General features: G+C 36.3%; 3 protein-coding genes and 1 long non-coding RNA gene across 8 annotated transcripts; 2 read left to right on the forward strand and 2 right to left on the reverse strand.

Annotated features, from left to right (window-relative positions):
• Positions 1-209: 209 nt before the first annotated feature.
• LOC111796176 (histidine-containing phosphotransfer protein 1) lies at positions 210-2,788 on the forward strand (the record flags this gene model as incomplete). The annotated part of the gene is made up of 8 exons (XM_087123756.1): positions 210-341; positions 446-484; positions 1,672-1,710; positions 1,787-1,908; positions 1,985-2,053; positions 2,209-2,280; positions 2,404-2,476; positions 2,561-2,788. Coding segments are annotated over 8 exons (588 nt in total), but the record flags the coding sequence as incomplete, so codon positions are not given.
• A 251-nt stretch (positions 2,789-3,039) lies between these two features.
• LOC111796107 (uncharacterized) lies at positions 3,040-6,426 on the forward strand. Its single transcript, XR_002815289.2, has 5 exons — positions 3,040-3,446; positions 3,979-4,030; positions 4,519-4,649; positions 5,608-5,655; positions 5,832-6,426. It is a non-coding gene; the product is annotated as an uncharacterized LOC111796107 (long non-coding RNA).
• Positions 6,427-7,140: 714 nt separating this feature from the next.
• Positions 7,141-9,815, reverse strand: LOC111794867 (fatty acyl-CoA reductase 3). Of its 2 annotated transcripts, XM_023677038.2 has the most exons (10): positions 9,683-9,811; positions 9,499-9,602; positions 9,224-9,426; positions 9,051-9,151; positions 8,780-8,972; positions 8,473-8,634; positions 8,311-8,392; positions 7,958-8,227; positions 7,587-7,714; positions 7,141-7,461 (listed from the first exon to the last, which is right to left on the reverse strand). In XM_023677038.2, exons 1-10 carry the CDS (start codon positions 9,741-9,743, stop codon positions 7,311-7,313), a joined length of 1,455 nt encoding a protein of 484 aa, XP_023532806.2. In that variant the 5' UTR covers positions 9,744-9,811; the 3' UTR covers positions 7,141-7,310. The 2 variants fall into 2 exon arrangements, with proteins under 2 accessions (XP_023532806.2, XP_086979878.1); XM_087123752.1 differs by having other exon boundaries at positions 9,051-9,426; positions 9,683-9,815.
• Positions 9,816-14,369: 4,554 nt separating this feature from the next.
• Positions 14,370-21,374, reverse strand: LOC111794866 (protein HIRA). 4 transcript variants are annotated; one of them, XM_023677035.2, is made up of 11 exons: positions 21,216-21,374; positions 20,475-21,063; positions 19,118-19,393; positions 18,608-18,859; positions 18,120-18,517; positions 16,961-18,002; positions 16,585-16,795; positions 16,183-16,423; positions 15,786-15,908; positions 15,538-15,655; positions 14,370-15,281 (listed from the first exon to the last, which is right to left on the reverse strand). In XM_023677035.2, exons 2-11 carry the CDS (start codon positions 20,580-20,582, stop codon positions 14,943-14,945), a joined length of 3,108 nt encoding a protein of 1,035 aa, XP_023532803.2. In that variant the 5' UTR covers positions 20,583-21,063; positions 21,216-21,374; the 3' UTR covers positions 14,370-14,942. The 4 variants fall into 4 exon arrangements, 3 of the variants coding, with proteins under 3 accessions (XP_023532803.2, XP_023532801.2, XP_023532805.2); XM_023677033.2 differs by having other exon boundaries at positions 20,475-20,654; positions 21,216-21,369; XR_015421021.1 differs by lacking the exon at positions 14,370-15,281 and having other exon boundaries at positions 16,193-16,423; positions 20,475-20,654; positions 21,216-21,370.
• Between the last annotated feature and the right edge of the window lie 1,498 nt (positions 21,375-22,872).

Below are 22,872 nucleotides of genomic sequence, written 5' to 3' on the forward strand. Positions count from 1 at the left end.
TGGATTTTCATCGTGTGTGCAAGCCCATATGACGAAAATGTTGGGTTCACATCGTGCAAGCGAACTCGAATAATTACAATTCACATCGTGCAAGACCATACGACAAAAATGTTGATCGTGCAAGCGAACTCGAATAATTACAGTGACATTTTCTTTTCCTATTATAAGCAACTTATTATTATATTAAATGATGAGGTGACAATATTTAATTCATTGCTCCCTATGAAAAATTAAAAGAATTTTGTTTGGACAAGAACCTTGATAATTCTAAATGCTCGAAATCAAGACTTGGAAATTTGTTCGCGATAGGTTATGGCGCAAATGCTTGTGGAATTTCTCCGGTGAGTAATTTCTGGCCTTGGCCTTTGCAATCGCCATGGATTTCTTGCACGATGTTCGATTCGAGAGCACTCTTACTCTCTATCTCTTTGCTTGAATTTTACAGATTCCTCTCCTTCTCTCGTGTTTCTCGCTCGAAAATGCGGTAGATTGATTATGTCTCATTTATTTTCTGTTCTCTTCTGTCGTTTCTTCCATTGCTAATCATGATTGTTGTGTGGTGTAAACTTGTTTAACTCAATGTCATTCCAGAATTTCTGTTACGGTGATTCATAATTTCGACCTTAATGACAGCCAATACATCTTCTTGCTTTCAGATAAGAGCATCGAATTAATATTATTTTTATCAAGAAAGAATAAAAGAACATCATGCACTCAAAAACAATTCTCGATGGAGGGCGGGTTTCAGGAAAGGTTAGCGTTACGAAACAGATTTGGAGGTGTAATCATAATTCGATAAGCTGCGCATTGTTTTCGTTTCTGTCCAGTTTTCACAGCAGAGAGGGAATTTTAATTGTAGGGATTCCTTAATTACGATTCTACTCCATTTCAATTTGTGTTCTAATTCTGAATCCAAACACTGCTCTCTCTCAAATTTAATCTTCCCATGTATTGTTGATTCATAAGGTTTAGGGCATGAAAAATTATAGGATCGAGGAGACAACTACAATGTAGCTCATAGTTTTGCACCATTGGATGTAGCCAAAAACTGTTACAATAGCACCTCAAATTGAGGGTTTACTAAAGGCATGAAAAATTCGAATTCACATCCTACTGTTATTAAGAGACAACCACATTTTCCACATTTTCCAAGGAGCATGAAAAAATTGCACTCTTTTAATGGAGCCCATAATACTTCCAACGGTCTGATGCAGCTTTTGCAAGTGAGTCCAAAACTTTGTTCATGTTCTTATTTACGTAGTTCATTGATTTAGTGTTTGTTTCTCATAATTTTAGGACATTGCTAATTATTACAGCTCTCTCTCTCTCTCTCTTTCCTTTCTATGACATGCTGTGCCTGTCAATAACTTGATTGATGATGATAATCCATTACCTGTACATCAGTTATTTGATTCAGTTTTCATTCATAGTGGCATGAACTGTAAATTTTGAAGAATGTTGATGTCAAATAGATGATGGATCATGCTTAACTGCTGCTTGTAGCCTGCTTCACATTGTCCTCATCTCCCCCCATTTTTGCTTTTTTTCCCTCATGAACTCAATAAGTAGTACGATTAATCACTTATGCATCATCTTCATACCCTTTTTTCAAGTATTTTTGTTCTTTTTTCCTTCCATTTTGAATCTAAAATGGCTTTGCCCATTCTTAAGGGATTGCTCCAAGATTATGTGCAGTCTCTGCTTAATGAGGTGACCAGCTTCTAAGTTCCTTTTCGTTTACACAAACACATATTTGTTACTAATTCAACAGTGTCATGTCTTGCAGAAGATCATTGATGAGAGGTTTTCTCAGATTCGAACAAAGCTTGAAGAGCCTGATTTTATTCAATTGATCAATGTGTATCTCAACGATGTTGAATCAAGATTGTCTGAATTCAGTTGCTTCATGTAAACTTTCTTGTAGAACTTCATAAATGCATTTCATACCATTTTCCATTGTGGGCTAACAGATTCAAACATGCAGTGATTCTGTGGACGTCAATTTCTCTAAGCTGAGTATGATGGCCCACAAAATAGAGGAGAAAAGCACCCGGTAATTCATCTTTACTTGGATATTTCAATCTATATGTTCTTCTGCTGTTCATCTGTACTCTAATACAGCCTTTGTGAATCTGAGTGTTTATTTTTATTTATCTCTTGGCTTTATGTTTCTTGAGCATTTAGAAAATGGGTATGTGTCTATTTCAGCATTGGTGCACGCCACATGAAGCTAGCATCTATACATCTCATCCAAGCTTGTGATAAAGAGGATCATAAACTGTGAGTAAAAAAGATCAAAGTTTTAGCCCAATGAATTTCTTCCCCCAAGTTCTTAATTTCACAGAGATTTATTCATTCATTCATTCATTCATTCAAATCTTTTGTATAAATTCTGTTCTTCAGTGTCTCTCAATCTCTTTGTTGGATGAAGCATGAGTTCATCAATACTCGAAACAAGCTTCAGCCAGTTCTTCAGGTTTGATAACATCAATTCATTATCTGTTAAAAGTTTAGTGAATGTTTCTGGTCAAAAAAAGCTTAAAGCTTTTGGTTATTGCAGATGGAACAGAGGATTTTGAGGCTTATGAGCAAGCAAACTTAGATGGGGCCTGTTTTGTTACATCTCATCGTTTGTGTTTGTTTGTTTGTTTAAGATGAGCTTTGTTTTTATTTTCTTTTGGTTTTTTTTTTTTTTTTCTTTTAATCTAATATCATTTTGGTATTAGTGCTCTTATTTGTAATATTATGAGCAAGTAAATGAAATTGAGTCACGTTTTGCCGTTTTAAATTGAATATATGATTAATTATTTTCGGGTTCCAATTTTGAAGAATCCGATGATTGATGAACCACTTAAAAGGACTCGTCGAAATAATAACTCAAATTACTGTTTTCGCCTTGAATTATCGGTTACAGATATGCATAACGTCATCTATGATATAAAGGGTCGAAGCATATCTTAGTCCTCTCAAAAAAAAAAAATTATAACATAGTTTTTGTTTAAAATTAAAATTTTCAAAAATTTAAAATTTTGTGTATATTTATTTAGAATTAATTTTATTATGAATTAATGTTAACATTCACCGGAAAATGCGGCAAAAATCATTAGCTACTCGATAGTTTCTCTCAGGCGCAAATCTTCTCGTACTCAACAGCTAATGGCCATGGCAGCGATCAACGGAGCTTCTATAATCTCGCCGCCTTCGAATCCTTCACGGCGGAGATAAGAATGCGCTATGAGAGGAGAAAACTTTGAGCTAACAACTCGGTTAGGTGCTCTCGGACATTGGAAGGGTCCACCCAATGTATTACGGTGTCGAATGGCAAGTGCTGAACGGAATATGGCAGTCCAGCGGAGGAAGGGGGAGAATCGACTGTGACAATCGGGTGGAGGCTATGTTCCGATATGCCGACGCCGGACTTTCAACCTTCGACATGGCCGACCAGTGTACGTAATGCAGTGCGTTAGCGAACCAAAATCCACATATATTTAAAATTAAAATTATCTGTCAATGTTATCGTCTTCTTTTGGCATTTGTTTCCTTGTGCATTTCGTTGTCTGTGCGTTTCGATCCATAAACAGCTTTATTGTAGCCACTTAGCCTCTGTGCATGTCACACTTTTTTGAAAATTCCTGGTTTGATTCCATTTTGTCCTCTCTTTCCTGGTGGATGTAGTACCGAAGGAGCTCTGTTTTTGGCGGCTTGTATTTTCATTCCTTAGGATAAACGCCTCAGTAGAATGTGGAAGATAAGGATAAATCAGCTTCTGGTGCGTGGACTACGAAAATAAGCAAATCAAGGATAAACTTAAGTGCCATCCTCTTCTTTGATTCACTTAGCTTCACACAGTTAAAATGACCTAGTTGAATCAATATTTTTTTAGATTCATGCTTATTTGAAGAAACATGTGCATTTGCAAGGGAGATTACAGAATAGAAAATTGAAAATTCTTGTTTATATTCAATATTGCATATGCAGGCTTACAAAATGGGTGCCACCGTCGGTTTAGATGACTATTAGCTATGTCCGGGTGAGTATTAATGTCTCACGAAAGAGAATGGATGTGTCTTCTTTTGATATGCTTCAATTCTACTGGAAAACAATTAACAGTTCTCTGTCATAACCTCATCTAATTCGAAGTTGTTCCCTAAGTTTGGTTGTGATGATGTACACTTAGAACCCTCAAGATCATGGTAGAAATATATTTTGTTTCTTATGGAACCTATAATGCACATTTTTCACAATGGATTCTCTCGTTCATACGGGAAAGCATTAGGCAAGGCTGTACTTCAATGCTGCTCTTGCCATCTTAGATTTGTGGAGTGAACTTTGAAAATTATAAGGCATGGATTGTTCTTGAAGGATCAATGAGAATCAATGAATTGAATCTATAATTTGACCATGGAACTCATCTAGGCAGTTATCAAGGAGCAGTTCCGACTTCCATTTCATTTTTTACTTGTCATACATATTGGATGTTGTAACGTAAACACTGTTTACTTCCTGTCATTTTTTTAGGAAAAGATGCATGGTGAATCGTCTATGTTTCCTTACGAACCTCCTTAAAACTTCAACTGTATCTAAACTTCAAGTGTATACCCTGGCTATCTAGATGCTCTCAAGCATCTCACTGATTTGAAAGAAAGAGGGTAAGTCTTATTTATTTGAGCTCTTCGTTTATTAGTTGTCTGATCACCTTTTATTTTATATATATATATATTACTTCAGCAAGTGGTGTATAGGTAAAATCAAGGCGGTTGTTTTGACAAATTGTGACACGGGAAGGTGGTTGAGGATTGTTGAGAGTAGTCCCATATTGGCTAATCAAGGGGACGAGAGGATTGTTGGGAGAAGTCTCATATTGACTAATTAAGGGGATGATCATGGGATTATTAGTAAGGAACACTATCTCAATTGGTATGAAACATTTTGGGAAATCAAAAGCAAAACTACGAGAGCTTATTTTCAAAGTGGACAATATCATATCATTGTGAAGGCTTGTGGTTCCTAATATGGTATCAAAGTCATGCCCTTAACTTAACCATATCAATAAAATCCTCAAGTGTCGAACAAAAGAAGTTGTGAGCCTCGAAGGTGTAGTAAAAAATGACTCAACTGTCGAACAAAAGGTGTAGTTTGTTCAAGGACTCCAGAGAAGAAATCAAGCCTCGATTAAGGAGAGGTTGTTCGAGGGCTCTATAGACCTCAGGGGAGGCTCTATGATATAGTTTGTTCGAGGGGAGGATTGTTGAGGATTGTTGAGAGGAGTCCCCCATTGGTTAATTAAGCTAATTAAGGGGATGAGAGGATTGTTCGGAGGAGTCTCATATTAGCTGATTAAGGGGAGGGATGATCATGAGTTTATAAGTAAGAAACACTATCTTCATTGGTACGAGGCCTTTTGAGAAACCAAAAGTAAAACTATAAGAGTTTATGCTCAAAGTAGATAATATCATACCATTGTGAAGGTCCGTAGTTCCTAACAAAGTTACAAACTATTTTGGAAAATATATCCGTGTTGTGATTAATGAGGTAAATGTCAGTGCATTTCTTTCACTGTTCATTGCTTTTCTGAATTGACGCATATCTTTGATGAAACTTTACCAGGTTCAACACTCTATTGTTGATATGAGGCCTCAAGAAAGGGTAGCAGAGGTAAGATCACAGGAGTCGAACTTATAACGTATCAATCTGTCTCCCCTCAATTTCATTTTACCAATTATCCCTATTCATAACGTAATTACTGTTCGCGTTGTCATATGATCTGTAGCTTTTATTTGATTTTTCTACCCAAATTGCAATGTTTATTTAAAGCATGATTCTTAATGCAGGTATGGAACTGTAATGGGTGGCCTACTTAATGATTCCTTTGCTGGACCTTCATTAAATACTCCCTCCCTGCAAAACTACAAAAGGGTATGATAAATTATCTTTTGTTTTACCTTGATGATATTGATTATGGACCAAGCAGTTCGTCACTATTATGGAATTCTGAAATGAAATTAAATTGTATAGAGATTCTTGTCTTATTTTGACTCATATTTAGCTGAAAAATATTCACCAAGCAATTCGTGAATGGTGATGCTTTTTCTCATTGAAGAAGGTGGATGTGTGAGAAATCTTCTTTGATCTGTTATTTAGCCTTATTAGACATTATGCACCGGGAGGATGGAGTTTGTTTCGAGTTCTACTGAAGAAGCTTGAAAGAGTTGTTGTGAGATCTCGCGTCGATTGGAGAAGGGAACGAAACATCCTTTGTAAGGGTGTGAAAATTTATCCCTAGTAGACGTGTTTTAAAACCGTGAGCTTGATTGCGATACGTAACGGGCCAAAGCAGACAATATCTGCTAGTGGTGGGCTTGGACGGTTACAAATGATATCAGAACTAGACATTGGACAGTGTGCCAGCGAGGACGCTGGGTCCCCAAGGAGGGTGGATTGTGAGATCTCACATTGGTTGGAGAAAGGAATGAAGCACTCCTATGCTTTTAAATTTATTATCAATTAAAAAGATAGATACAAAACAATATCACAAAGTTAAAACAATTGTTTGTTAGGTTTATGCAACAGCCAAAGCTCGATATTATTAGTTTTAGTAGTTAGTCTCACAATTTTAAAATGTGTCTATTAAAAAGAGGTTTCCACACAGTTATAAGGAATGTTTCGTTCCCATCTCCAACCGATGTAAGATCTCACAATCCACCCCTCTTGGGGGCTAAGCGCCATCGCTGGCACACCGCCCGGTGTCTTGCTCTGATACCACCTGTTAGTTCAAATTCACCGCTAGCAAATATTGTCCGCCTTTGCCTATTACGTATCTCTGTCACCCTCACAGTTTTACAACACGTCTACTATGAAGAGGATCTAGTCCTACTTCGACCATTATCTTGCATCGTCTAGTGACCGACTCTGAAATCATTTGTAACAGCCTAAGTTCACCACATATTGTCCACTTTGAGCTTTCTCTTAAAAAAGACAGTAGGTTATTACCCACGTGCAAATAAATAAGGTGACGACCTTCAAATGTACGATCACGAGTCATGTCATTTGGTAGGACACAAATTTTTGTGTACGATGACGAGTCATAAAATTTTCTTTTTCTTTTTTGTATAAATCATTACAATAATGAGAATGGAATAATTAAAACGACTAATATATTTATTTCATTTCACGTTCATAAAATTTTCGTTTCCATACAATATTTTATTCCCCCACACACTTTATAATAAACATAATTTAATTTTTAAAAATTTGTAGAGAGTATTGATCGATAAAAATAAGTAATTTTATCTTTCCAGATAAAATTACGATTATCTGATGACATGTTTAACAAGTCCCGGAAAGTGAACGTTCATAAAGTAATCTTCCCAGTTGATATCTTTAGGATCCATAACAAATGCTTCGTTTGTATCTTTGTTTCGTATATCATTCCTTAATCTCTCCGTGTTCGTATCATCAAATCTGTACATACGAAAACAAACAAGCATTAATCTTTCACATTATTACATTTTCATCCTTATACGTTCATATATTTTCATTTGACCTCTAAAATTTAATATTATTTAAACGCAGAAACATATACTTACATAGCATTGAAGAAGAGATAGGGGCGATAAAGTTCGATGAGACGCATCACCAAATTGAACTTCCTCCTCGTATCGATGTATTTGTCTTGAAAAGAATGGCAAAATGCTATGTTTGCAAATTCGAGTCCCTACATAATTAAGTCCACTGCTAATAAATATTGTCTACTTTGGCCTGTTCAAATAGTCGTCAGCCTCACAGTTTTAAAACATGTTTACTAGAGAGAGGTTTCCACACCCTTATAAGAAATGTTTCGTTCCCCTCTCTAATCGACGTGGGATCTCACAGAGAAGTTTTTACCCGTGAGCTCCATGTGGCCGAGGATTGAGATTATATTTTCCATATTATGGAGTTTGTATTGGTAAGAACGTACCTTGAGAAAAATTAAGTAGCGAATGGCTAGGTATCTATGAAACTTAACCATACTGTTGAAGAGGGTAACTTTTCCGAGTTTAATGGCTTTTCCATTTTTGTCGATCAACGGTTTCTGAGTGAAATATTGATAACTAAAACGTTGAAGATCAATATGCGTCATGGAATTTCTTGCTGAAGAACCCACGTGATAGATCGTTTGATCAGACGGCTGGTCTTCATGAGCTGCCATCGCCATGATCATCGTGTTTACCACTATATCGGCCGGAATCTGCATTTTTCTAAACTCGATCAATCTCGTGCCTTGCATTCAAATGGGTATTAGAAAAAAATGTAAGAGCATACTCATCTTACCAAATCAAGGCTTGAATTGGTACCAGCAGCAAAGCATGTTAGCTTCCCTTTGGCATATCCAACAATAATGCTATCAATGGTCCTATCAAAATATGGCAATATTGTGGTTGTTTTAATGTTCCCCACCTACTACAATTTAAGACGTATTTTAAAAACGTGTACCTAACTCCCTCGACCCAACCCGGAAACGGTTCTTTGTAAGTACTCGTAATTATTGTTGGTCGAATGATGATCAGAGGTAGATCGTTTTTTAGGTCACCAATCGTCATTTCACCCATTGCCTTTGTGAATACGTACGTGTTCGGCCATCCATATAGATTTGCCCTGATCGTAAATAAAACAAACAAAAAACTAGTTATTACAGTGTAACGGCCCGAGCTCATCACTAGCAAATATGTTAGCTTCCCCTCAAAAATTTTAAAATACGTCGGTTAGACAGAGATTTTCACACCCTTATAAGGAATGTTACCTTTCAAGGCCTAAGTCTTTCATAGTTTGAGTTACGAACTCTTCTGTAGCGCCGTTCTCTTTAAGCTGTTTTAATTTGTCCGCTACAATAGCTTGTTCTTCTTCAATGTCGAGCCCTTTGACGCCATTAAGAGAGTCACCCATTTTATATGAACTTTCCAAGATGACTCCGTCCCTTTCTCCCGAAACATAAGCTTAAAAACCACAAATTTTCTTCCATTATTGAATATCTAAAATAAATGTCGAAACTAAAAATCGTTCGAGATACTAACCAGTAGATACATGAACAAGAAGCTTCAAATTACGACATTCCTTTGCAAACCTTACGACATGTTCAACTCCAATCGTATTGGTGCCAAGTGCTACATCGTACCTATCAAACACAAACATACAACAACGTTGTTCGAGACATTGAAACCATTTATGACACAACACGGGTTCATACCTTTCATCGAAATTAGTAGTTGCAGCTAAATTTATAACTATTTCCACTTGATTCTTCATCTCGTCGACCCAAATGGAATCTTTCAATCCCATTTGCGAGAGCGAGATCTCTCCCGGCACCAAACAAATCTTCTCGGAAATTAAGGTATTTAGATTTGCACCCCATTTCTTCCTCAAAACTTGGAACAAATCCTTCTCAATCACCTGCAAAATCAATGGTTTGTCGTGTTCAACAACAAAAAAACATGCAAAAACTGTCCCTGTTAGGATCTATACCTCATTATAGAAACGTTTTTTAGCTTCAGTTTCATCAGCTGCTCTTAATAACAGGTAGAGTTTCTTCACATTTGGTTGAATCCGAAGAATTTTCTCGATTAAAACTGCATTAAAATGGGTTTTTTATGAACAATTCTTAGCCTCTCACAGAAAATTAATTGGATATTGGGGCTGTAATACTTACTTTTTGCTAGAAAACCAGTGGCTCCAGTGATCAAAATGGTCTTATTCTCAAGAAACTCCATGAGAGAGAGAGGCGGAGAGAGAGAGAGAGGCAGAGAGAGACAGAGAGAGGCAGAGAGAGAGGCGGAGAGAGACAGAGACAGAGAGAGGCAGAGAGAGAGGCGGAGAGAGACAGAGAGAGGCAGAGAGAGGCGGAGAGAGGCAGAGAGAGGCAGAGAGAGAGGCGGAGGGAGGCAGAGAGAGAGGCGGAGGGAGGCAGAGACAGAGAGAGGCAGACAGAGAGGCGGAGAGAGACAGAGAGAGGCAGAGAGAGGCGGAGAGAGAGAGAGAGACAGAGAGAGGCAGACAGAGAGAGGGGCAGAGAGAGATTATGAATATAAATGGACACACTAGTTTAAACCCTATTGCATTGGTATATATAGAAGGTGTGATGATTTTAGGCACATGCTATTAATTCTTTTTATATAATTAAAAAGGGTCGATATCAAAAAATGTAAACTTGGGTATCAATCCAAAAATGTAAAAACAAACAATTAGCAGGCTTGAGTTGTTACAAATGATATCAAACCCATACATCGGACGGTCCGCCACCAAAGATGTTAGACCCCACAAGGGTAAATTATGTAAGATCTCAAATCACTCAGAGAAGAAACAAAACATTTTATTACACCAGAGTATGAAAACCACTTTTAGTAGACGCGTTTTAAAATCGTGAGACTAACCATGACATATAACAAGTAAAAACAGACAATATCTAATAACAGTAGCTTCAACTAAAAATTAAAAACTCGTTTGATAATTAAAAAAAAAAAATTAACTGCCACGTCATTGATGGTTGAACTCAAAAAAACAGTTGAGTGTCTGAACATTAAATACTGAGTCAGCAAACTAAATATAAAATTGGGCATTGCATTTAAAATCTTATTTTAGTTTCATATGCTATTTATGCCCTTACAACAATTTCACTAAATAATATATATATATATATATATATATAAGTAATTTTAAATATATTAAATTTTTATCATATAAATTTTATAGGTTCATATTTACTTAATTTAAAATATACTAAGTTAATAAATAATTAACACAAATTTTAGTAAAAATCTTTTTTTAAAATCTAATTCATTTTTTATGTTTTTAAAGTGAAGGTAATATAAATATTTCGATTCTTATTATTTGACGATGAAATTAAAAGTTTATGGTAAAACTTAATAACATTTTTATTTAATTTTAAAGGTTGATATTAAACTATAATATAAATAAATTGATAATAAACATTTGAGTTTTTTTTAATTTTTTTTTTTTTATAATTGAAAATAAATATTGATTTTACATTTATTAATGTCAATACCGATATTAAATTTATAGACATGTGAAAATATCGATGCAAAAAAAATAATATTTTTTAATAGTTGATAGACTAAAATTATAATTTTAGAAAGAAAAGAAAAGAAAAGAAAATAATAAAAAATTTAACGTTCGATCAAATAAGAGGTAAACGAGTCTCGAGAATATAATAATTAAGAAATACTTCAAAGAATTTAGCGTTATTATCTATGTCAACAAAATATGCTAAAATGACGAATAATATTTATTTTAAAAAATAATTTAAGAATAATAGACAACGTGCTCTGAATACTAGATATAATCTCAAAATAACAGGGGTCAAGGTCGGCCAGTGAGACGATGGAGGATAAGCTTCATCGTCGAGAGAGAAACAGCCCGAATCACCAGTTAAGGCCCCTAAATGATCGGTCAGTGATAAATGAGGTAGGGGTGCAGAGACACCCAGGAGGTTTGCCTAGAAACAGCCACCCTTGAAAGAGTGCGTGATAGCTCACTGATCGAGCGCTCTTGCGCCGAAGATGAACGGGGCTAAGCGATCCTGTCGAAGCTGTGGGATGTAAAAATGCATCGGTAGGGGAGTGTTCCGCCTTAGAGGGAAGCACCCGCGCGAGCAGTAGTAGACGAAGCGGAAGGGAGAATATCGACTTGAGTAAGGCAAATATTAGTGAGAATCCAATACACGGACGTATCCCGAACCGATGTAAAGTGTGAACATAACCATTGAATTCAACCACCTACACCAATAGCCCATAACACAATTAAAGGACTGGGCAGGTTCAATCAATACCAAACCACGCAACCAACCAAATTTCTTTTTTTCCTTTTTAATACATTGTTCGAAGATACATTAATCATATCCATCCTCGTCTCGTTTAATGTGTTTACTCTCTTTAAATATAGTTACGATTATGTTTTGAACCATAAATTATGATGAAGTGATATGGTACACAATAATACACGTATTGATCAGCTCGATCTAGCATAACAGGTAGATGATAATAATAAAAAGAACGCACGATTGGATGATTAATGACTTTGTATTAGCTAAAAACGATCTATACGTAGAATCATAATACGGGAACGAACGTGCTTAAAATTGGAGTTCATACCGATACCGTGTAGTCCATTTTTACTTTATAAAAATTAAGATCAAATTAGCGTTTGTTCGAAAAATAATTAAAAGGGAGGAGGTGATTTAATGACAAACATTAAGTGAATAATGATGTGAATGTTGTAGAAGATTTGATGGGTTTATCACCACCACAAACCATAGTTTTCATTTGTTTATACGTTTGTCTAATAACGACATTTCACCAAATAATTTGAGATGTATAATTCACGTGTAACGTTTTATGCCCAAGATTTTAATCAGGATTCGAAATTTGGATTCAAAATTTGATAGCTCCGACATTCTCCTGTATCCTATGTGACTGATAAGATACGGAATATTACCCGGAGAGTAAGATTCGGATTACTTTGTTGATCGAATATCTCAAGGCAAGAACACTCGTTTGAGATTCGAATCACTCTACCAGCAAGATCGATCGTGTCTAGCTTGAATGATTCTACATGCAACCTAAACTACGTAGAATTGCAAACAAACTTAGCCATGGGCTAACAAAGCACAAATGCTCTTTTTACTGTATTTTCCAAGTCTAAACCATGATGTATTTAACATTGGTACGTTATAAATAATATTTTTAAAAGAAGTCTTATATGGATAAAATATTAGATTAGCTGTCAATTGGGAATATAGTTGGATATTGGTGAAAGAAAATAATAAAATAATACTTTGATAATATTGGAAGATAAAGATTTGTATTTTATTTTCCTTTTTTAAATTTATTGCAATTAACGGCCCAGGTCCACCGCTAGCAGATATTGTCATCTTTGAGTTTTCTCTTTCGGGTTTCTCCTCAAGGCTTTAAAACGTGTCTGTTATAAGAAGGTTTCCACACCGTGTTTTTGTTCTCCTACATATTATTTATTGTTTCAAAACCCAAAAAATAAATATATATTTCTATTAATTAAGTTTTGAAATTGGGAACGATCTAACCGGTCTACACTATTAACCCCTTAAATTCCTTTTTGGTTTAGGGTTGAGTTGAATTTTTGAAAACCGAAAATTTAGTTCAGTTTTCGATTTAACATTTTTTTTATCGGATAACTCGAAAATAGATTTACAATCCAACCCACTCCAACCCTACCCTACTTTTAAAAAAATTAATAATATTTAACGTTAATAACTAACCGTTAGTGATGACGTGTAAATATTTGATATTTGATTTTACGAGATTTTAGTTATTAATATAATATATACAAATAATAAAATATTACATTACAAATATAGAGCAAAAAAAAAAATTTAATTGTTGAGCTATCTTATACCTATAAGTTATGTGTGTCGGTGTGACATAAGAAATTATTTTTATATTCATCAATGTAAACTTTTCTTGCGAGCAAACTAGTAACTTGGGAGAAATAAACGAGTAAAGTAATTCAAAATGTATTTTGTTGACGCACTCGGTCGAACTTTTTAGTTTTGTTGCCTCTACTTACCTAATATAATATCGTATCTTACCAAATTATATAAATTAAAATTGGTTGTGTTTAATGTTCTTAGGTGGCCTAATGTCGTAGCTTACCAAATTATACGAACATGTTTATTTAGTCAATATAACATTAAAATTAAAATTTAGGTTAAAAAAATGGGTATGGTTGAAGCTAGAGTCCAAATGAAAAGGTTTGGGACAATAAGTTAAAAACTTTTTTCATATTAAATAATTTTTTAGACTTTTATTAATTCTATCATTATTTATTATTATTATTATTATTATTTTCATATTAGTTTAAAACTATAACGAAAATGATTAATTTTTTAAGTTTTAATATTTATCATTAATTGTAATCTACAAATAACAAATGTAAATTAAATTAAAATCTAATTGCTTAAAAAAAAGATAATTTTACTGTACAATTAAAAGTTTTTTCATAATAGATTTATTAATGAATAAAAATCTAATTAGTTTAAATTATTTTAATAATTTGACTAAATAAAAAGAAATGGTCAAAAATAATAATAATAATAAATCAAACAGAGATATTATATATTTACATAAAATTTTGATAACATTCTCGTGCTATACCAAACATAATTATATTTTATTTAAAAATAACTCGTTCGACATATCGAGCAAAACCTCTCACGAAAAGAGACCTAAATGACTTCAAAATTTTCCAGCACCCCAACAAGGTCTTCCTATGTTAATAAACCTGCAATGTCCTCACATCCTCCAAATAGCTTTAAGCACATAATGGAAGCTGGAAAGTAAAAGAAGTGGACAACAAGCAGCAGGTTAATGCCATTGCGGCTCGACTAAAAGCTTCATACGATGTCGAAGCCAGTTTCAGGAGCACGGTTCTTGATATATATCTAGAAGTTTTAATACGCATACGAACGTATGAGCCTCCGATATTTAACACAAATATGATACAAATGTTTGTAGCTAAATTTCGTCTCAGTTGCAGAGACCTTAGTAGGTCTCCTCGGGCTGTACTGATGTCTTTAGACTCGGGAATCTACGTCATACCGATATATGGTAATAAAAGTGGCTCTGAGTTATTTAGATTACAAATGTAGAGAAAAGAGAAGTTAAATGGAAAAGGGTTATCACTTCTAGCCACCACCCTAAGAATCAACTCTTGAATTAGAACTATTACTTCAGACGGATGGTACTACGGAAAGAATGTCCGGGATGGAAACCTTTTCCTATGCATATATGTATAGGGGACTGGTAAGCACGATCGATCGAGAATGAACCTGAAGAACGTAACTTGGTGTGATACATATGATGCTTAATCGATGTCAGTTGCGGGATCTAGTTATGAATGTGATGGGGTCAATAAGAACGTCAGTTTTTCGATTCCGAAGGAACTAGATCCTTTACCGACTCGCCCACATAAACCTGTTCTAGAGGTGGAGCAAAACTTGTTGGAACCATTACCAATTTGGAGGAAGGCTTTGGATGACTAACTGTGGGATCAGTTTCCATTTTCTCTGCTTGCTGTGGAGCAGATTGCTCGTGACATGGTTCCCGAATGCTTGATGTTGACGGAAGGGAATCTTTTGGGTCGACATTTTCATACTCGGAGAGAAGATCCATGAATTCGTTCAGCAGTCGCTGGACTTTTCTATTTGATGCCATGGCCGGAAGGATGTCTTCTCTTAGAAGTTTGTGCTTTCTCATGCCCTGCATAAATGTAAATCCGTGAGTATCATAAACTTCTTAGACACCAAATTCCTCATCACGGCAGCCCCTAAGAACAGTAATATGAGGATATCTACATTGTGCTACATAACTAGTTCCAAACGCAAAAGATTTCGAGCCTCGACTTCGATGATTTAGATTTAAGCATAGAGAAGGTACTAAGTCAATCAGAAGAAACGCAGGAAGGCATCATGTATGATTAAAAAGCCATTTTCAGGACAGGTTAAGGATGTCTTACAAGCACACAAGGATCCCAGGCAAGATTTTTTGTATCTGCCAATGCATCTCCAGCCATCCCAGTTGGCGGTCCTAGTAAACTCTCGCAAACCTCGCGTAGTCGAGATTCATCTGCTTCTCTGTAACCAATGAAACAAGAACATCAAACACAGACATGTGAACTGAAATGCTGACATTTGCCATCAAAAGAGATAAGCTATAAGAAAATGTGCAAAAGCAAAAAATGAAAATGTGTTAAATGTAAATCACCTTGCCAAAAAGCGTATGTATGATAGAAGCCATTGGCGATACTCGTTAGGTGACTTTAATGCTAGCGAGGACGCCATCTGAGTCTCTAGGTGAGCACGTGTCTGCATCCCATCGTCAGTGACCCTAGGATGAAGAAACTAAACAAATAAACTCGACTTCAAGATTATCTAAATAAGATCAGGAAACTACTAACTAGGAACCTATCAGAATCAGAACAATAAGAAATTGAAAAACCCATCTTCCTTCCAAATCATTCATGCGACATTAAGAATCAAACATGTTGAGATCAACATCGCGATCGTGAAAATGAATCATCTCTGTTCCGGAAAATGTGAAAACAAACCAGAAGCCAAGTTTTTAAAGCTTCAGAACTATATGTTGAAAAGAAAGAACAGACCTACTCCAACCTGGCTTTCTAGCTAAGTATTTCCTGATATCAACCTGCAGTGCAGCAAGTTCTCCGCTCTGAATTGACCCCAAGTTCCAAGAGCTGGAAAAATTCGATGCAGGGAAACAGTCGTCTGCTACTCTCAGCCAACACATAAGGCTAGTATCGAAGAGAAAAGCATGGCGAGAGGCCAAAAGAACTAGAGGAGAACCAGATTTTGACAGCTTGGCAGATATAACTTTAATTGTGCCTGAAAGAGTGGAAGGATAAACCCTACAATCAGAAGGCATATTTCTACTGGAAGCAATAGAAAAAACGAGAAAAGAAAACTAAAAAGAAACTTTGACATTAGCTTGCTGCTAGGGTACAATAACATTCCTAGATCAAAAGAATTCAAATGTTGAATGTTACCAGAATCTTTTGTAGATGAGTCAGGGTTCAAAGGAATTAATGATGCCAGCGAGTCGTGAAGGAGACAACTGCGGTTAAACAGATCCCATACGTACAAGGAACCTTTCCCAGTCACCAGCAACAATTTCCAGGAATCATCACAATCAATAAATGTAGCAGCAGATCCCATCATCATGGTAGGCATAGAACGTCTACCACACTTTGTATAAACCTACTCAAAAATAAAAACATGTAGATAAATTTGAAGCTTATATAATGTCATAGTACTGTATTATTATGTTAGAGTAATACAACTTCGATTAATTGACTCATCTAATGCTGCATTAAACATCTGCTCTATTGCCAAGAATGTAAAAATCAAATAGCCAGTAACTACCTGTACGCATCCATCTTCACACCCTACTGCCCAGAAATTTGCATTTCCAGCCAAAACAGTGACTTTCCCTGAGACCCTATCGGACCACAGAGTTTTAGATCCCTTAGTACAAGAAATAACTGTTTCTTTCAACATTGATGTGTTTCCGGCCCCGATAATGTCATTAGTAGCATGCTCCTTTGGTCGAGCTTCCAAGCAAATTGGCTTGGTATGTTCCCCTTCTTTCTTATCAAGCACCCTAATTGACAGTACAGAACTACAGGAAGCCAATGAACTTGACGACGTCTTCAAATTCCCAGAAGAATCCACCATCATGTTTACATCTCTACCTGAAGAGAGAGGAACCTTCTCGATGACTAAACTATCAGTGATTGTTGCTCGAGCAGTGACCCCTGGACGCTTCTTTAAATCAGTATGTTGGCTGGGCATTCCCCTCGCAGAGCTTTCCCTTAAACATTCAGGGGAAACGACACCATTATTCTCCATTTTTTGGTCAGATGACATAGAAGGGAAATCGAGTGCATTGCTACTCTGAATCCCACCAGACTTGTTCTCCTGCGGGACAGACACTCCAACTGCTTCTGGAATAATTCTCTTTCTTCCATCAGGCCTTCTATACTCTCTTTGCTTCACAGGACTAGAAACCTTCAGGGAAGCTGATGATACCTTATTTAAACCATCCCCACTAGCTCCCCCGCCCCCACCAGCTCCCCCGCTCTTCTTTGACTCATCAACTTGCGCCTCCAAAGTCTTTGAGGCATCCCTCGCATCAATTGAAGATTTTGCATGCGTCAGATTTTGTTGAGGTTCCGAAACCACTTTCTTGCTCGGGACTTGCCTCAATGAAGCTGCTTCAAGCATCAGCTGAGCTGGAGTTTCAGCTAAATTCACTTGCCGACCTCTAACATCACCATAACGACTTCTTTTTATCTCATCAAGTTCTGAATCTGGCAACCTCTGTCCAATTTCTTTCACCTCAAAATGAAAAGTCGCAACTGACCCATCCAAGGAACATGCAAAGAGTGAATATCCATCAGGACTCCTGCTCGAATATGAAAATTTGAAAATTATGGGTAGTAACAAATGAAGGTGATAGGTGAAAAAACGTAAACAAGATGTAAAGCAATTAAATGGTGTAGGCATATTTTCAGAATCATACCAAGATAAATCAACAACACTTTGAGTAAAGAAATGTTTGGCAACAAAAAGAGGGCGAGGACTTGCTGTCGTCCATACAGTTATTGTGCGATCCTGACTCCCAATTGCAATCACATTATATGATGTGGATTCTTTGCCTCCAACCTTCGAAGCTCCATTTGTCCACCCAACAGGAACAGACTTCATCTCATTAGCATTAGTTAAATTCCTCCGAAACATAGAATGATTGAATTTCACAACAATAACAGGAGCATTGTGTCCTAGGAAATCAAATGTGGCAGACCATTCCCCCCTCTCCAAAACTGGTGCAGAATGCCTGGGCTTCTGAAAACCATGAGTGGTAGTGATGAAATGTCCACAAGGAGACCATCCTAAACGTCGGAAAAACGTAGATCCAAGCTGGAAAAGAAAAACCACAAGAACATAAATATATTCTGAAATTATAACATTTTGGAAAAAAGAACCCAGAGATAAAATGAACAAACATACGGATTTTGTCCAGTGGCCATCAGTTCGGTGAACAAGGCTCCAGTCGCTTGTTCTCCATATAATAACTGTCTTATCATCCGATTGACTGGCTATGAAAGAGCCTATGGGATCCCAGGCAACTCCTTTGACAAGGCTAGAGTGGCCCCTCAAAACAGCTGTACAAATACCATTGCTCATATTCCATATGTGGACTGTGTTGTCTAAACTCCCACTCGCTAATAGCGAGTCATCTGGAGACCAGTTAAGATCCACCTACTTCATGCATTGAAATATAACTCCCAGGTTAGATGCCATCAATAAGTAACACGTTCATCACTCAGTATAATACTTCAATATATAAATAAGCAAATTAGAAACTATTACAAACCTACAACAGCAAGCAGTTTGATTTTTTTACAAAGAGACATAAGGTGCTTAATTCTCCCAATCTTACTTTTTTAAAAATACTGACTAAATAAATTCAATCAAACGCATGAAGTACCGCATAAAAATCAGAAGCTAAATCATTACCACATCAGCTGTGTGCCCCCTCAAAGTCATAGCAACTTTCCAGTTCTCGATATCTGGGGGCTCCCCACTACCAAATTCAGTGGTCCCTGAACCAGGTTTCTTTTCATGAACAAGAATTGTTTGATCATCAGACCCTGATGCCACATAACGACCATGCTTAGCCCATCTAACACAATTAACTGACCCAAAGTGATCACGAAGAGTAGCAAGAAGCCTCTGATTAGAATCATCGCCCTTTAAGTTCCTACCAACAGATTTCACATTCCATATCCGAACCTGCAGAAGTACAAGATGTAGTAAAAGTGATATTTTTCCTCGCATAATTGAATACAATTAGGAACTTTATGAATAGCAGAAAAATTGGGTTTTTCTTTTTCTTTTTTTATTTTTTGTTAATTACACTACAAGACAGTAATCACATAACACGACCAACACCACAACAAAAATAATAAATCCTAACTTGCTAGCATGCTTCAATGCAATTGTACTCTTGTACATCATAACTTGAGGCACATACATGTATATACGGAAGCTCAAATAAGGACTTCTAAGAAGCACACTCTGGCTATTCAACTCATAATCCTATGATAATAAAAAAGGAGTTAAAAACTAGTGTGGAGTGGGGCTTCCATCACCTAAAAGGTATCAAGTGCCCCTCATCTAGAACTGAGTATCGAACAAGATGGCCAAGGGATCAGACCACAACTAGTCATATGAAGTAAACAAATTTGGATGTTTAAGAGAAGGGGAAAAGATTTGGATTCAAACGGCCAACGTCTTATGGAAACTCTCATAAGGACTTTTCAGAAGCACTCTCTGACTATTCAGCTCATAATCGTATGACCAATCAGAATTACCTCCTCGGATCCATAATTGCCTCATTGGAGTTCAAAATTAGTGTGGAGAGGGGCTTCCAACACATAAAGGTATCAAGTGCCCCTCATCTAGAACCGAGATTTAGATTTAGATTTAGATTCAAAAGGCCAACCTCTGTTTTAAAGTACCAATGGGAGCATAAAGATATGAACTTTCCTATACAGATTCATTCCTTCATCCTAAAAACACGAAATAAGCAATTACCATTAACATGTAATGTAGTTTTTTCTGACAGAAGTAAGACTACAAAAGAAAAAGGAAACAAAACTCAAAAATTTCATACGATTTTATACAATCTAGACTATTCTTATCAACTATAAACTAAAGGGAAAGAGACAGTGTGCCACTACATCTGCGTTCAATTCGTAAAACAATATACATTTTTCTCAGCACCCATTTAAACACAAATGGAAGTCGTAACATATTAGCCCCATTCTTGTAGAGTCCCCCAACTGGAATAAAAAATGACAAGAAAAAGTACCTTGTGGTCACCTCCTCCAGTAGCGAATCTCAGACCACCAGGTTGGACATCAATCGAGAAAATTTGCATGCCCTCATGCCTAACCCAACTAGGTTTTTCTGCAATCATTTCTAGGGCCGAACCCAAAAACAACCCCTCCCTCCTCAGGCTGTTTCTTCCCAATTCATCGTTTTCCAACACCTTAACCCAATACTAATCAATAAGAAATTGCGTAAAAACAGAGCCATAACAGAACCCAAATTTCAAAAGAAAAAGGGTACACAAAATTCTAGTCTCGCAACGCGGTACTGTTAAGAACATACCGAATGCCGAAACAGAAACAAACAAAAAAAACAAAAAGAGAAAAACATCCAAACGCTTTCAGCTATGAACAAAATTCCAGGCTAGAACCCTAGAATGCGGACCAGAAGAGCCCTGGTCCTAAACCCTAAAGTAAAAATCAGCCAAAACCCTAGGTCGAATAAACCCAGCAAATTGAGAGATAGAAAATGGGTAACCAAGCGAAGAGTAGCAAAAACGAAGAGATAAGAACTCGTTCCAACAGTCGGAGCTCCAAAACAACAGCGGCGTACGAAAATCAGACGCGTAGCTGAGAAGTGCAAAAGGTGGAAGAAAACAAGCAAATCAGAGGTTGAAAAAAGAGAAGAAAGCTTTGAAATTGCAGAGACATTGGGTCATATTCGAATCAAAAGATGAAATGAAGAATTGAAAATCAATGAAACAGAAGGAATTAGGTTTTACGTTCTTCCGCTGCAAAATCTTTCCCTCGCATTCTTTCTTCCTACACTCCCCGCTTTTGCGGTAACCAAACGAACGCAGCGCGCCCTCACCCATATTCTGAATCGTTTCTTTATGGGAGCATCAGAATGTAGGTTTTGGCTGTGGTGGAATCAAAATTAATTTTTTTTTTGTAAATTGCATTAATAATACCTATGAATTTAGATCCCAATTTGAGGAAGATAAAACTTTACTTAATTAGGGTAACGTTATTTTGTTCATAACAATAATCTATTATTCATCATTCACCTGCCTACAAAATAAATTCATTTACAAATACTTATTATTATTATAAAATAATTTTTAATTATGAGTTTAGTTATTTAACTTTCTTTCATTTAATATATTTTTAAACAAATTTCTCACCATCTCAAATATTGAATATTTTTTTAATTTAAAATCAAAATTTTATAACATATTAGATTGGAAATTCAAATAATAAATTAAACTCATAACTTTAATTCAAATAATACACCATTGAAAGCATTTTAAAAGTTCAAAAACTTTTCATTAGATATTTTCTCTTTTTATATGTGATGAACGTACAGGAAAACCTTCTTTGGATTTGCCGAAGATTTTTGGAATTCATTTATTTCTCTCAGGGTTGGGTTGCTTTGGTTTTGGTGCATTTCATGTAACCGGATTGTATGGTCCGGGAATATGGGTATCCGATCCTTATGGATTAACCGGAAGGGTACAAGCTGTAAATCCTGCGTGGGGTGTCGAAGGGTTTGATCCTTTTGTTCCGGGCGGAATAGCCTCTCATCATATTGCAGCAGGTACATTGGGCATATTAGCGGGCCTATTCCATCTTAGTGTTCGTCCGCCCCAACGTCTATATATATATATATATAGGTATGTGCACCATTCCCATGATATCGTTAAGATCAATTAATGGAACTTGGGTGGCAAGTGTTCTTGCCTCTATCATTAGCTCGGGTAGTCGTTGGGTGGAAAGTGTTCTTGCCTTTATCATTAGCAGCTCGGGTAGTCGCTGGGTGGAAAGTGTTCTTGCCTTTATCATTAGCAGCTCGGGTAGTCGCTGGGTGGAAAGTGTTCTTGCCTTTATCATTAGCTCGGGTAGTCGCAGTTTCTAGTGTTTCAGTCACCTTTCAATGGCTCCTTTAATTATGTGCGAGGAATTTCCCTTTTCAAGTAATGGGAAGCGGGCTAGTCCCCAAAAATGCTAGTTCCTTTGTCGTTGGGGCCCAAAATCTTCCTTCCTAAGAATTGCCGGTAATAAAGATATAGCATTTTTGCTTAGATTGAAACGCAATTATAGAGATCTAATAAGTACCTTGTGTCAGAATTGAGAAATTCTATGACTCGAATCTTTAGTATTCTCTTATTTATTACCTATGTCTACTACTTAGTAGAATACCATCACCCATTCTTACTAAGAAACTAAAAGAAACAGAGGGGACTAAACAAGAACAAGAGGGATCCACCGAAGAAGATACTTCTCCTTCACTTTTTTTCGGAAGATAGAAGGATCCAGACAAAATCCATGAAACGAAAGAGACCCGAGTGAACTTCAAACACTTCATGATAGACGTAGAACATACAATCATAAACATAAACAATGATGCCAAACAGCTGGATGAATGAATCTTAAACGTCT

The sequence above is a fragment of the Cucurbita pepo genome, chromosome 5, assembly GCF_057944985.1.
Source record: "Cucurbita pepo subsp. pepo isolate OVF chromosome 5, ASM5794498v1, whole genome shotgun sequence".
NCBI lineage: Eukaryota > Viridiplantae > Streptophyta > Magnoliopsida > Cucurbitales > Cucurbitaceae > Cucurbita > Cucurbita pepo.

What these genes read in the sequence shown, in the direction of transcription:
- LOC111794867 (XM_087123752.1), bottom strand. Translation starts at nt 9,743, where the DNA reads ATGGAGTTTCTTGAGAATAAGACCATTTTGATCACTGGAGCCACTGGT. An exon ending in AAAGACTTAGGCCTTGAAAG is followed by an intron (nt 8,635 to 8,779) that starts GTAACATTCCTT and finishes ATTTACGATCAG; the next exon opens with GGCAAATCTATATGGATGGC. An exon ending in GCTACTTAATTTTTCTCAAG is followed by an intron (nt 7,715 to 7,957) that starts GTACGTTCTTAC and finishes TTAATTATGTAG; the next exon opens with GGACTCGAATTTGCAAACAT.
- LOC111794866 (XM_023677033.2), bottom strand. Translation starts at nt 21,308, where the DNA reads ATGGGTGAGGGCGCGCTGCGTTCGTTTGGTTACCGCAAAAGCGGGGAG. An exon ending in AGATTTTGCAGCGGAAGAAC is followed by an intron (nt 20,655 to 21,215) that starts GTAAAACCTAAT and finishes TATTGGGTTAAG; the next exon opens with GTGTTGGAAAACGATGAATT. An exon ending in TACATACGCTTTTTGGCAAG is followed by an intron (nt 15,656 to 15,785) that starts GTGATTTACATT and finishes CATTGGTTACAG; the next exon opens with AGAAGCAGATGAATCTCGAC.